Source organism: Haemaphysalis longicornis, unplaced genomic scaffold (genome assembly GCF_048455015.1).
Source record: "Haemaphysalis longicornis isolate Haplotype H1 unplaced genomic scaffold, Haemaphysalis longicornis Haplotype H1 scaffold_10, whole genome shotgun sequence".
NCBI lineage: Eukaryota > Metazoa > Arthropoda > Arachnida > Ixodida > Ixodidae > Haemaphysalis > Haemaphysalis longicornis.
In genome coordinates, this window is record NW_027526204.1 from 39,010,645 (window position 1) to 39,026,436 (window position 15,792).

Genomic DNA, 15,792 nt, shown 5'->3' on the forward strand with positions numbered 1-15,792 from the left:
CACCAAAACTCATACTGACCCAGCATCACTGCCACAGGACACCGTGTACGACGTTAACAATTATGCCAAAGAATGCGGCCCGTTACCGACTAACTGTATGCGTAGTGTTAATGATGTATAAATTATCTCTTTTTTGACGACATTCATTAGATCTGAATCCCTCATTATTTTCCTGCACTGGCCACTGGCCTTACTTTCCATGAAAGCCCGAAAAAAAAATGCTGTTATTCCTCTTAAAGTGGTACCCAATACAGTAACACATCTCCACTAAGGTGTACACGACAACGTTTTAGCAAATCGCGCGTTAAATCAATCGTTTGGCCAAAAAAAAAAACTTTATTCGATCACCTCGTAAATAAGTGAGGCGGTAGAGGAAGTGGGCCAGAAAGAAACCAGGCCATATCCATTAATGGAAAATTCCGGTAGGGGCAAAGCATGCAGTTTATAAGCGAATCTTGTGGTTTCTCTGTTGGCCTCTCAATGAGTGATGCGGTTTCGAAATTATGACGGAGTTAATAAAGAGGTTTCCATGGTCAGTGCTCGGCGTCTTAGACAGTGGCGCTTTGGCCTTGCTCTCAGAAATGAAATGGTGAGGGGTTATGGGTATACAGCTTTTCTGTAAAAGTCTCGTGTCTTTGAAGATGAAGCGTTCTAGCGGGAGGTGTTGAAAACGAGTGTCCCGCTGTGCTCTTTTGGTGCGCATATTTGCCCATGGAGATGAAAAGTTCTATCGGGAGGCGTTGTTAAACGAGTATCCCGATTTTGTAGTACCGTGACTACATGAGACGCCGGCAGCCCGACCCCTGAGGTGCTTCGCCCCAAAAATTGAGTGCGCACAATCTGAGGCACTGAGCAAAGATCTGACACGATGTTACACATCCAATGAGTAGCAAATAGCTTTATCGATGCTTTTTAAGTTTGCATTGATGTTAAGTTCGGCGCGCACACTTAAAAAAAATAGTCAATATTTACTTTTAAGTCCCCAATGACGCAACTAATGATTTTCTGCACCCACAAAATGAACGTGCATCTAATCTCCTCAAAATCTTTCGAAGTTTTAAACCTAAAGAACGCCTAACTCTTGACATTGGCGTGCATATTATCCACTCCCACGTGGTCGCAACTAATCGCTTGCCCACCAGTAAGAGCTCAGCGGAAGAAACGGTTTCCGCTCGCAATCCCGTCTCTGTTTTCGACATCAGATCATAGCATTCATCCACGCGTTCCTAGACAAATCAATGCGTGAAAGCGTACGACTTAAATCAGCATGCGTCTTGGGCAGCTGTGGCATAAAATTACCCATTTTTGTAGTTTACTGTTTTGTACATAACTGTACTGCTTTTGTACCCATCACGTTTTATACAGGGTGATCAAAGTCAAGTCGAGAGTTTTTTTAAAACTCAGGCGCTTTAATTTACGTGAACACCACCTCTACAGAGAGGTTGATCGCCCCGGGGGACATATAATTTTGTGGTAATTATTGATGTCGGTGGCTTAATTACTTAATTTATTAATTACCTTTTTACTGGCTGCAGTAAGCAGGCATTTTTGTACTAAAAAGTTGGACGCAATCGTGTTTCTACGCAGTTTCATTTGAAAGAATTGTAGCACATCTGTGCTCTGAGATATCGATCACCAAAGTTTAATTCTCGTTTGCATGATCCCGCATGCTTGACAGTAAAGACCGGCGCGAAGCTCCTTCCTTTTGTGGCGTGCCTGCTGTGTGCGGTGTTTAGTTTAAAAAGGGAGGGGGGCATAGCCAAAAGTGATAACCGGCACCCTTTCAGTCTTGGCTGGTGTTATAGCAATCTGCAGCACTTGGAACCGCTATCGGAACACAGAAAAAAAGGCAGGAGCTTTGGGCTGGTTTTCGCTGTTTAGCATGCGTAATCATGCGAACGACAATTAAACTTCGCAGTTCGATATCTCGGAGTATGGATGCGCTGGAATATTCTGCAAATGAAACTGCTTAGAAAAAAAAAATGTGTCCAACTTTTCAATACAGACATGCCTCTACAGACACTGAAAACTTAATTATTAAATTTTACATAATTAGGCCACTGACATCGATATTTACTACAGAATTATGTGTCCACCCTGGTTGCATAACCTCCCTGTACAGGTGGTCTTCACGTAAATCTAATGGCCTATTTAAAAAAAAAACATGTCGCCTTAATTCCGATCACCATGTATATACGCTTTGGAATAAAAATTCAATTCAATTCAACAAATTCATTTCAATATCTAACTTTTTTTAACTTCCTGATCTGGGTCTCTGCCAATTTTGACATGGTGTATAAACTGTTCATTCGGCTCCAGGGCGTCATAGGTCCAATAATGTTGCCTGCAAAGCAACAAAAGTTTCTGTACATAGCAGCAAAAGAACTCGGACAAATGGGTTATGATAACTGCTCCTGGAACGGCTGCTGCTGGGTTCAGTACTTTACGCAAGGAAGTTATCTGAAGCTCCCGAACATGCGCTAAAATGGTCGGCTGTAAACGCAAGCACGAACACAGATTTGGAAATTGCTATCGTATCGTTCAATACACATTAGTCAGAAATGTCCTCGAAATTTTTGTACTCACCGCATTCAATGTCCTCATTAGCAGATTGATGCCAACACAGAAGGTTTCAATTATCGAAAGCAGGTACACGCTCGAGAAGGATTCAGCAGCCGATAGTATTCGTGTTGGATCCACAAGGGACAGTGTCCCGTACATCACGATGATCAACTGCGAAGGCGTACATTCATTTTAACATCACCGGTTATAAACCCAAGACTGCAAACAAGTACCTGTAACACTTCAAGCGCCCCGGCGACGAGCGGTCAATTATGTTGGGATGTGTGTAATTTTTTGGTTAGGTTGACTTTTGTTCGGTTTATAACTTATGCAGCAATTCTGCACTGGCGGTTTTAAAACCCTTTATAATATGCTTTTAGAAGGACTTGTTAGGCTAGCTGCACAGAAAAAAGCTGACAACTGCAGGTAGAAAGACACAAGGACCACCGTGTTAATTGGATGTTTGTAACCGTCATTACATCCTTCTCTCCTTGACCATACCTTTTCCCCGCAGTTTAATCTTTTTCTTAAGTTTGTTTTACCATAGAAGCAGTCTATACTGAACCTCAGCGAATCGCCGCGTGTTTCAGTACTTGAAATCATGGTGTTAAGGCTATTCAACCGTTAACGACTGTGCTGCCCCAAAACTCATTGTTAGAAACTGGTATCGCAGCTGCGCAATATTCAAAGCAAAATATTAGCCTATTTCGACAATTTAGCCTTACAACTTATCACTCTCAAAACTATTCGATCGAAAAAAATTTGAAAAAGAATTCGGCCAACTTCATACTTTCGCAATTTAGATGCGCAAACTGAGAAAACAGCGGAGCTAGTGGTTATCACTATCTCTAATTTGGCTTTTCTTTGGTCGGGCCATCTTATCGCTAGATCGCACACTGATGCCGTCAACCGCACGCCGACTCTGTCAGTATTACGCCACTTCCCTTACAGTTCTTGGCCTTGCATGTTCCTCCTCTCTATTTCGATGTGCCGAGTTATGAGCGACGCCAGGCACAGATAAAAATCAACTTGAAACAGCTCATTTTTTTGGCCCTTCCCAATGCCACAGGGGCGCCTTCCCTTACAAGGCGGCCGGTGAAATTACCAAGTGGCGTAGTCCCGTACAAGGGTCTAGCGCCAGGCGAGGAAATCGCTTGCACCCATTTTACTGTAGGTGCCCACCGCCCCCAAGGACCAAGAATATTATTTCGATTTTCGTTGAGCAAAATGAAACACGAAACACGCTCAACTCAATGACTGCCCGTGGCAGGACAGCCGCCGGTGCGGTTTCACTTTTCGGCAATGTGGTGCTGTGGTTGGCTGGAGGCTACGCCAGATAGACAAGAGTTAGGGGACCCCTCGTAAACGGGAAATGTAGCTTTCCAGGCGTCAATCTTCTTTCAAGTTTCCACGCAGGACCAGGGACGTGGTTCCAAATAATAAAACAAGTGGGTGCCTGGCGTTACGCGGATCTGAACCCGGTGCCTTTCGTGTACGTGGCGAGTGCTGTATTTACGAGCCATTGCTGCGATAAAAGTTACGGCCCCTTCCACTTACCGAAGTGATCGTAACTTTTTCCCACAAATTCGGCTAATTTCCCTAGCGCTACATGCTTAGCAGTGAGTACGTAGCGGAGCCAGACCCTGCCCGAAGGTGCCCGATGGACCTTCAAGATGGCCTCAATAGCATCTGGTGGTGGCCGGCTGATCGCACGGACGCTTCTACCGTTTGAAGAAACAGATGGGTATTCGGTGGCCCAAGATTCGAACTTGGTACCTCCCAATTACGAGACGAATGTTTTACCCCTCGACCACAGGAGTGGGCTCTAGTCAGAACTCTAATAGTCTCGCATTTCCCGACAATGTCGGGTAACTTGACAACGTCGAGATTCCTGTGCTGGGGGGCTTTCATTAATTTATAGTGATTGGTGCCCAGTGGTAATGAAGTACGTTCCACATTTTTGTACTCGTGATACAAACCGACTTGTGGGACCGTTTTCCAGCATACTAGGTGCACCGCACGGAGGGTGCCGGTATTCATTTTTATTCTTATTTGAATGTAGTGACACCAGACGCCACCGAAAGAGGATTCAGGAACCTCTCACGTCTGCTGCAGTGTTACAGTGGGTGCCCTCAAAACCACTATCGCACCTGGAAAAAAAAATATGACACAAAGCGATGACTAGATCTGCTCGTCGACGACTTGCTCTACAAGTAATAACGCATTACAATGGTAGTTTGGCCAGGTCACTAGGCAGAAGAGGAGAAGAGGAATACAATACACCGGCGCTGAGAAGGAGAAGAAAAGAATGGCTTTTTCTTGCGTGCATGGCCTTTCACATTCCACTAACAAAGAAGTTGGCTGCAACCGCGTGAACGTAATGTGACTGCTCTCAATAAGTTGCAGTACCAACGTCCTGCCACACAAACGGGTGGAAGCATCGGGTAAGCACCGGTAATCTGGTGTGACAAAATCACCTTGAATATATGTACCATGCTCAGTGGTTCGTGAAAGGGACGAAACTGGCTTGTGTGTAGACGCTCGCTGTAGAGGGAACAGTGCACACTCGCGCTTCAAATTCGAACTTCACTCGCGCTTCATGAAACGATACATAGTCGAGCTCCGCACCTCGACTATTATTTCCCCCTAAACTTAGTAGCGGCGTTTTGTTTGCCTACAAAAATCATTAAGTACGAGAGGCCATGGAAGCTTTGTGCTTTGTAAGGACAACTAAACATTGCGGAATTGCCCTGCACTCAAAAAGAAGCAGCCATTTAGCTATCCCGGACATCGCATCGTCGCTATAGAGGGCGTTTTTTTTTCATTTGTACTTCAAATCCCGATGACATTACTACGTCTATACATTTTAAACGCGTCTTGCAAACTTTAGCTTTGCGCCTGATTCGTGCACTCTATTGTCCTCGTTTAGTGACTCGCTGTCACAACAAAATGAACTACACCTGCGTCAATGTCTACCAGTCGGCCTATATTACACTCCTTTTCCAAAGAAGAGTACCAGAATAGGATAACATTTACAGTGCAGGTGCCGTCGTTATTCAATATTCTTTGTGGGGATTTTTAGTAGTAGGAGACAGGGGTCGGCCTACTAAGAAAACGAAGTAAAAAGTGATAGCTTATGTGAGCATCACATTCAGCATAAAGCAAACGGGCTGGAGGACAATGTAGAGTAGACCATTAGTCATAGCTCTTTCCGGTTCCACCATACAGCATTGCATCATCGTAGGATGATGCGACCGGGAAAGCGATTCCGAATCTTTGGTTTATTCATGCAACAGAGCTCTGAAAACACACATTTCATAACTGGCATTGAGAAAGACGCACTCAATGATCATGCAATGTATCCGTGGCTAGTATGTAGGAATTTTCTGGGTGAAGGACTATATCGAGATGCATTAGCTTACCAGAGAGCCGAATGCACTATAAAGGGCGTCAATAATCCCACTGACAACGTTCAGTGAGAGCACGTATTTGAGCTCTTGTTCTCTATTTCGCTTGAGGCTCTCGAGGTGGTTGCGCTCCCAGGCGTACATTTTCACCGTACGTATGCAATTAAGAAGATCCAGCATCCGGTTTAATCGCTCATCTCGCATCTTCATACTTCGCTTCTGCAAGTGATCAAACCAGAAGCAAAATGTTATTTCAGGATGTAGTACGACGCTCCGTGTCGTAGCAGTTTTTATGCTATTTAATAGGACATTACAGAAGCTTCCGGATTGATTCCGGAAGCCTCTGGCAATGTGCAGAAAGTCAGATTTTTGTAAAATTCTGGCCACCACGAAACAAAACACCATTCGAATCATCAATTCTATATACGTACACACTGTGAATACACAAGTTTCAAAGTTGTAATGAAAGTTTCTTTGGTGGGGTTAACGAGAAGGCCGTTCGCGGGGTACGTTAAGTCGTATATGAAGACCTTGTATCATAACTAAACGCTGCTGTAGATACAATTAAGGTACCACATGAATTAGTAACATGCGTGGCGCCGGCTCATCAGCTCCCAGCACAACCGGAGGCAATGGCCCGCATATTTTTTCGTCTGAGGGGCGAGCCAACGCAACCACTGTGATGTACCCTGACCTAAAAATATATATCGGAGAGAACCTCACGCTACACATCAGAGAACGTTTCTGAGAAACCAAAGCTTTATGAAACGTAAGGGGCTCAAATACGTTTTGCACGCGGAGTATTTTTGGGACGAAGAACCAAGAGAGGGCGTGCTTTTCTCATGAGGAAGCAAGAAAACCTTGAGTGCCTTTTAGTAATTTGAACGCTATTTTACGTTCAAGGTGCAAAAAAAGGAGCAACCAATTCGCCGAGTAACTTTAGTCGCATTGTGTCGTCGTTTCCGTCACTTCGAATAAGTGAATTTACTTCGGCAAACCATTGGGTGCAAATGAGATATTTGTGTGCACAAGCGTGAGAACTGAATTATTGCTTCAATATTCATTTTGAATGCCAACTGAAACGTCAAGCACCAAAGTATACAAAATATTTACCATGCCGAGCTAAAGGACGCATATCAGAGGCATCGCGTTAAAAATGATAAGAAAGCAGCAAATAACCTTTGTTCTACTGTTATATACTGAGTATTTCAGACTGTAAGATGCTTTCTGTGCGCGTAATCAATGCGCTGTTCTGGCAAAAAAAATAACTGAAACGAGAAATATTTCAGTTTTTGCTCTGTCGGGATAGGTTTCTGGAATTTCCTGTACATAGCCAATATACATTGCCAGCTGGAGAGGATATTAACAATATTCTATCCAGGACCGACAGGGATCCTGGTCATTGGGGAGGCCTCATACTGCTTAGAGGTCTTAGTTATATAATTATGTTATTTGGGATAGCCACGTGGGAATTTATTCGGTCGTCATTTTTTCACTGCGAACTTTCTTGCATCGCAATATTCTGCATCCCGTATTCTGCATTCCTCTTTGAGCGACCATCTTCACATTTTTCTCACGAAATAGTCCCTTAAAATGGATGCAACAAAGATGCGTTAAAAGATGCTAAAGGCGCCAGCAAGACAAAGCACAAGTTTGGTTTATTCGAAAGATACCCTCGTTAGAATAAGACTTACACCACTTTTAACGCACGCTACTCTCAAATAAGCTATATAAATTGGAACAAAGGAAAGAGCCACGCGACCGACTAGCTAATTTCTCGCAACACCTTTGATGTCATATGCCCAGCTGTGCTATTGGTTCAGGCTCGCATAAGCAAAGGCGAATTAGTCAGGGCTTAATACTTGTCGACCGAGCTATTTGAGTTTAAATGAAATGCATATTAATTTTACAGCTGTAAGAATGGTGCAGTAAACAACAAAAGTTATGAAACTCCACGTAAGTACAGAAGTACCGATGCGCTATGCTGTTGGTACTGAGCGCACAATGCTTTATTTAGCTGCACAGCAGTCCGGCGCTTCAGAGTTGTCTTACTGGACACATGTCTATCGGCATGAGCGACACTGTCTTATGTAACCCTGTTTGTCGAGGATACCCAATGTTTCACTAAACGATTATTTTCTGCAGTAGCGAAAACAAGCCAGGTGCAAATATTGTCGATAACAAAGCAACGGCCGACAACGGTCCGTGGCTGGGTACAGTAGCGCCATCTCGGAGGACAGACAACCAGCTAGGCTGCAGAGCCGAATGACGCAGTGGAAGTTTGTTTGAGTACGCGCACTCATGACTTCGTAGCAGACGTCTCGGCAGCACACGATTTGGCGGGATAGTGAAAATTTTAGCATAAATTGATTAATTCCTCAGTGAATACGGCATCACTTGCTGCCGGACAAGCTTCGGAAGCACAATAAAACGTGAAATCTTTCAAATAAAATGACCTTGTATGATCTCTGCATGGCCGCTTTACACGTGAGGCATAAAATGAATAAAATCAGTTGCACATCTAATATTTTATTGTGTGCAGAGGTAGTGACAATGAAATAATGTTGCCATCGTTCCTGCAATGTTTTATTTTGCATTTAAAATTCTTCCACCTTTTTGTATTTGTTATTGCTGGTTTGGGCTGGCTGAAACCTACTTTTCGTTTTAATTTTATTTTACAGGAACCTAGTGTTTTTTGTTACCGAATTTCGTTGCGGGGCTGTGAGCACGACACTCCTCAAAAGGAGTTTTTGTCATTTAATGATTGCCCTTACCGAATAAAAATATGTTGATCCGCAAGTAATTTCAGGAAATGTAACCTAAGTAATGTTGTTTTGAAAAAGACTTTAACTCTAATTATTGCTATCGCCATTATATAATAGCCCTTATTCAGCGTACGAAGGCAGAAGCTGTGTATAAGTTAACATTGGGCTCAAGCCGGAAGTTCTACAGAATCACTGCAACAATATTGAGGGAAAATACGTAAATAAACGTGCTAGGCTTGTAGCCAGATAGAGACACATTAATAAGCTTTCTCGGTTTCGCATGATCGACCACAAGATCTGTAGGTTCATTAAATAAATGGCCTGGCACGAACCCCTGCTGCACTCATAGAAAGCATGATGAGGTATTTGGGGTGGGAAGGATGTCTGAACAATAAAGAAAAAAAACGCATGATCAAAACCCGCCGGCGTTCCATATAGGCAAAAACCTGGATATTCAGGAAACATCTTTCTAATGCAGCAACCATTGCACAAAAAAATGTTTGCATTCATGCTCCTCTTACTTAGTCGTGCACCAATGGTTGTCTTTCCCTTCAAGTAGGAAGTGTTACTGAAGCATTCCAGGTGTATGGACAACACTACCTTCGCGACAAGCCCTTCGCGCAAGGGCTACCATATTATCGCTATTTTTTTGTAATTATTACGAGCTAGGGCAAACTCCTGCGACATGTCACAGCGGTGCGCATGTAAACTTTATTATCCTCACGGGCCCTATTTACGATCCTACAAACATTACTCAGGCTACATGCTCTAGTGATGTGCGTAGGTCCAACTATGTCTATGTCTAGCCTTCGTAGCACTGCTGCACGTTCACCCTATTTTTTGCAGTAAGTGGCTCACACCGAGAAGAGCCAAGTGCTACGGATGCAGCCGATGGGCTCGAATGGTTTGGTTGCGTTACCATAAAAAAAATGTTCATTTGGTAGTGATGGTAGGGAATGGTAGTGATGACTTCGGTCTGGCACTTTGTAGCTTCTATAAAGAACTAGGCATTGCATGTTGTCGTTCTAATGTCTGCATTCGCTTGGCATTAATCTGTCTTAAGCCATGCGTATTTTCGAAGTCATCGTGTAGGTTTCAGTAGCGTAAGTTTGTGCAACTATAATCGCGATCGACTGCGTCCAAGTTCGACAACGAATTTAAAGATATTGCTTGTGCAATTCAATGTTTCCAGAAAATTGACTCAGGAAGGTATATTTGTGAGCACTCACGTTTTATGAACGCTGCGTTTTAAAATTTAACTCTATAAAACATCGTCAAATTTCCTTCTGTAGATAATCTTTACTCCATGTTCTTGCCGAGGGGTTCCTTCGGGTAACAATCGATTCATCTGAATCTAGAGTTTCAATACTGGCGTTGACTTCCTTGTGTCAGAAGAACAATTCTCTCGTGTGAACTGCACTTTTCTTCCTATTTCATAGCCAGAATCTAGTCTCCTCTAGATTGGCTATATTGTATACCTTTCAAGCTCACTTTACAAATTATTACGTTGGAATTGAAATCGCTGCCACAGAAAACGGACTCGCTATTACCGGCAACTTTAGCCATTCAAAATTTCATTGGGCGAAGCTCACTATCCGTCGTTGGATGCAGCAAGAAAGCAGGTAGCAGGTACGTAGGTTTTCAATAACTTCAACAGTTTAACTGCCGTTTGGCCAGAGCTCGGGCAAAATAGGTTTAGAGTTCCTCGCAAAACTTCGCTGCTCGAGAACGTTTTATGCTGTAAAACAGTGTTGTTCTACAGAAAAATAGCTGCAAGCGTCAGCTCACCTGGAGAAATTGGAATACTGCCACTGCGACCCAGAAGCCCCCAAGAGCGAGGAGCAATAGTGACCCGCATCCCAGCCCTGGCCAGAAGCCCACACGAGTGCTCAGCATGTAGAGCACGAGTGGCATAGACATTAGCCCGGCCAGAGGCGGCAAGACCAGCTGGGCACTGAAACCGAGAGTACCACAGTCCACGCTAATTACGGACATGATGTAGCCGTCCGAGAATGAGGCGCGGGCTGCAGCCGAGTATACCATCACCTGCGTGGATGACACGAAAAACTTGTGAGAAGACGTAAACAAGTGTCTGCTTGTGGGGAAGTTTTGGGGCACAATATGAGCATGGGAAATCCGCCGGGAAAACGGTTTTTTAGTATTTGCGAGTAGCCCCTTGTTCACCAACACATTTAATATTGCCGTCTCTAGTAATAACGAAATGATCAAAACGAAAACAGAAGTTTCTACGAGTACATTTATCTGCATGGTACTTCTAGGCACCGTCGTTTGGAATACGACGTCGCAACGGTTTCATTTCTGTTATTCTCTTAATAATGAAATTCTCTTCGGTTTAATTGGATAACGCTTCCTCTAGAATATCTCCCACTCAGCCAAAACGTTTATACAAAGTATGTGTGATACGAAAAATGCACATTCCACGTATGTGTACAAGGTAAGAAAACAAGACTTGCCCACAACGGGCATTGGAACATACACAGACATTCTTCCTACAAGTGGGAGCAGTAATGCTTCCAATCGCAATGTACACTGTTCTTTTCATACACGCGAACCGACGACTGGCCAACACATTCTTCCCCTGGCTTAGCCATTTCAGCATTTCTGCGCTCCCGCTTGACCTCCACTTCTTATATTACATTAAGGCATTTATTTGGATTAGGTTACTATAATAACGTCGTTGGAAGAATGTAGTAAGAATAAGACCAGAAAATAAAAAAAACGTCTCCTAATAGGAAGTAAAAGCTGGCATAGGGTGCAAATTTACACAACTTTTAAATATCTTTTCAGACGTTTCGCTGCTTTGTCACGCTGCGAGCTCTGTGCGGAAAATGATAGATGCTGCAACGTGGCCAGTTCGAAAATCACTCTAAAATGTTTGAGGATATCGTCCGAAAGGACGCACATATAAAACATGTGGGCATGGCTTTGCATTGAAGACGCAGAGTAGATATCACAATCAGCAAAACATAAAAAGTCTTTACGCATTTGGCCCCCTGTAATACACGTAAATAAGGGAAAAGCAAGAAACAGAGCAATAAAAATGGCAAGCACTCAACGTGCGAGGCGTATCGCGCAGCCTGCCACTACAGAAATGATCCGACACGAAGTGAAACAAAATAAGCACCTTCATCAGGGCATCATATAAGGCAGTCCTCAACCTTCCACATCTAAGGACCACCGAAAACGTCGGTATTCCGCTTATCGGATTTAACAAATATTAACTTAGGCATGATTACTAACCTTCGAAACGCCATTACACTTTTACCTGCAGGCAGAATACCTAGACTATTGAAATCATTCTTCTAGATACAATGATGGCAGTTCGTATCACATTGACACCCGGTTATGAGTGCCTGGAAGCTTACGCCGCAGCCTACCGAAAAGCGGGCGAACTCGCATACCATGTTCCCTGCTACCGTGAGAACACCACTCCACTCCCGGTAACTATGAAGAACGTCCCTTTAGCCTACGGCTGGAAAAACCGTCCTCCCCCTTGCCAAATGGTGATTTCAGCGCCGAAGAATCGCAGGCTCTGCTCAGGACACCACCCAACACATACATACACAATCCTAGATGGACGAAGACGTACTGTAAGGAACGCCACACATTACCAAAAACTGCTAAATACTTGCATCCTTATAACCTCTTACGGGGAACCTGGTCAGTTTAAACATTTGCTCAGGGAACAACAACCGAAACGTTATGTAATTCAGTTCCGTCGCCACACGAGAACACCACTTCAGCGTGAGCCTATGAAGAGAGTAAGAAAAAGAGCCGCTGCATCTCGGTTCCTGTACTCCGGATTTCAGCCTTCAGGTCCTTACCATCTGTTTATTCTCTTTTCTAGAATTCTCAGTATATCGACCACAATAAAGGTAATCTTTCTATCTTCTTTCCTCTTAGCAAGAGGGCAATAAAAGTTCAGACCAGCCACGATGCAAGAGTATAAAACATTGAAACACTGACACTGTCGCCATCTTGAACAACACCCCCAGTCGCCATCTTTCGCGCCGGCATCTTCAGCCACACAAGAGCAGATGTCCTTGGTGTTTAACTGATACGCCGAATAGAAACCGTTGCCTCTGGTTTTGCTCTCTTACTGAACAGCAGGAATTGCAAAACATGAATTGTAAACGCAGCCACTGCGCTCGAAAACGCTTCATCCGCGCCGAGGTAACCCTATCGCGTCGTACCCATGTGCATAAGAGCTAAACGTAGATGCCATCTGCGACTTGCTCACCATGCATGTCATTTTGGAGGTGCGAGTTGCATTTTCAACTTGTGCCCACTCATATCTCGTTGTTTATATGGGGTAAAAGGGGCTGGATCTGTCCTTCCCATATCTATAATTTATTGTCGGCACTTCGTTTCTGAGTATGTGTAATCAAAAAGAAAATAAACTCCCACATCTGCTGCTTTAGACTAGCATGAGCAGTTTAGCCCAAGTTTGTAAAGGACAATAAATTTATTGACGGGCTATATATAATGAAACTTCGGACCAAGGGAAGGCGTCCGCGAGTTTCATAGCAAGCGCCAGAGCAGGATCTAGCAGTGACCTGAGACTACGGCTTGCGCTAAGCACTTGCACCAACCTGCGGTGGATGCCACTAAACGCCTGTGCGTTCGACCTGAGCGCTCGCTGAGTTATTCGGTTTAAGGAGTTCTGGGAGATTTAAAACTTGCAATGTTATTTGAATGACTCTGTTGCGGGTTTCCCACTTCTCATGGCATAGAAACTAACCAGAGAGTCATGCTCTACTAGACCAAAGTCAGTGGATGATTCTCAATAGCGGCGCCAGGGCTGTTTACGAAAACTATTTTGCTTTCATTACAATAACAAAACCAACCAATAACAATTAACACGACAGGTGTCTCTTCACTTTAGCATGACGACGCCCCTAACACTTCCAAAGATGCTCGGTTAATCTTGATAAAAGTAGTTTTCAGAATTACCAAAGTGTCATATTTTATTAAATCATTTCACAAGCGTAATAACAAAGCCAGGACCACACCTTTCGGATAATGGCGCCTTGACAGAGCACTTGCACTCGCTCAGTGAACCGCTGGCTGCAATGGTTCATATATACCATGAAAGCTCCTTCCCCAACGCTCGTCGCCGCGAACAGCAGCACCATTGGTGCCATAGTTGATGTTCCTGCGATCAGCGCCCTGAAAAAAAGCTGTACCAATTACTGAAAAACTACAGCTAATGCTCTCCAGCGCTGCAAAGTTTTGTTGACGTTGTTGGATGTTTGAAAGCAAACACGGGTGCTTCTAGGCCACTAAACCGAAGCCTGTTCAAAACACGGTCTGTTGGTCGGAGAAGTTAGAACGAGATTTCAGTCGACTCCCTGGGCGCATACGAAGCGTTTGCGGTGCTACAAGCGGCGTTTCACAGTATTGTTCGCAGGAAGGCATTATGCGGGAGGCGAAACGAGGCTCCAGATCCTGTGTGAGGCTCTTGGCCGCAATTCGCAGTGGAGGGTCCCCAGTGGAGGGTCCCCCCTCTGTGCGCAGGACTTCAACGAACGTGCTGCCATGAGCGCCTATCACGGCGCACGCAGAAGGCAAATTTCTCGCCTGTGGTTGCAGGGTGCTGCATTAGTGCTCAGTTTAGTGCACCTTGGTGGTGTTCTGGCAACCTGGGCACAAATGTCACACGAGCCCAATTTATCTTCTTCGCAGCTGCGCCATCTTGTGGTAGCATTTGTGTTTACGCCGACACAGACGAACACTGCGCGTTTGGTGAGCCCAATATACCGAAATTTTGTAAGTGCGAAAGCTTTCTCAGTGCGACCAATGGAAGCCTGTCAAAAAACTAATGCATTTCTCCATAGAATGGTTGGTTGACCGAAAAGCTCTGAGAAAATATGTCTATGTACACGCGGTGCGTACGTGAAAACAGGCCCCCATTGTGTCAAAATGTGTGGTTGGGAATAGCAAAAGAGGAGCGCTTCTAGATAAGACAATAAACGCATCGATTATAAAGAAGGAGTGTGTTAGTAAACCTTTACCTCATAAACCACGCATCGGTGTGCATTTCGATCGTTAGTAGATGCGTTAATTCATTGCTCGAAAAATCGTAGTAGGGGTTTGTTGTTCGTTAGCGATGCGGGTCTTCAAATGTTTTACGTCCTATTAGACAACGTTTCAGCAAAAGTAGGACTCAAATATAGTACAGGTTTAGCGCACCTTCGACGGAGTTTTAGTTTTAGTTGCGGAGTACCCTACGAACGCAGAATGTCCGTCCGCGTCCGTGCGCATAGCATTTACAATCGCAAAAAATCACACAGGAACCGGCGGGATTCGAGCCTGTGTCTGGTAGACGAGACAGGGTGGGTGTCAGTCGTCTTACCCATTGGGCTACGACCGTGAGTTAGTACCCGAGAGTAAAACAGCTTACTCCCTCGCCTGTAACGGCGCGGAGTACCTAAGGACCTCCCAATGTCCGTCCGCGTGCATCCGTGCGCACACCACCATCAAGCGAAAATCAAGCGGAATTCGATTTGAACCGTGAGTTGCAGTTTCATTTGGGGAATAATCAAGATGCAACTCATGGCTCAAATGGAACGACAGTCGGGCCGCAAACCGGATGTCACTCGGGGTGAAACTTGGATATCATTTCGAGTTCCCGTACTCTGCACCCTCGCCATCATCCACGGAGTGGAAGATGCTGCCAATTTTTGAAAGCTTTCGCACTTCTGTCAACGTTCTGCGTGAAGGGATTTCAAAGTTTGTTATCCAACGTTTTTATCGCCTTTCCTGAACCTGCAGTATCAAAGGTGCTCGCATATATTTAAAGTCAGAAGCTTTGTTCTATTATTTTGGCGGGGGATTTTTTCTCGTGCAATGCTTTCCGCCATTTTCGTGCCCTGTTTCTGGCAGGACCTAGGACGCCACATTTTAGGCCAACGACATCAGTAATGGTTTAATTAAAAACACCTTACTAGCTTGAATGGGTTATGTCCCTTACAAGCCTAGTTATTGATACGAGATTGGCAATAGTTAGTTTACTTCTGTACACGCTTTAACTGGGG

General features: G+C 44.4%; 1 protein-coding gene across 2 annotated transcripts in view; it reads right to left on the minus strand.

Moving 5' to 3' along the window:
* The window catches only part of LOC144158390 (ATP-binding cassette sub-family C member 2-like), a 147,633-nt gene that overhangs the window by 61,006 nt on the left and 70,835 nt on the right, over nt 1–15,792 (minus strand). For both annotated transcript variants that reach the window (XM_077689261.1, XM_077689260.1), the window contains 4 exons: nt 13,768–13,924; nt 10,523–10,780; nt 5,985–6,188; nt 2,587–2,733 (listed from right to left, as the gene is read on the minus strand). In XM_077689261.1, the coding sequence (XP_077545387.1) occupies nt 2,587–2,733; nt 5,985–6,188; nt 10,523–10,780; nt 13,768–13,924 (766 nt within the window). The remainder of the gene's footprint in view (nt 1–2,586; nt 2,734–5,984; nt 6,189–10,522; nt 10,781–13,767; nt 13,925–15,792) is intronic.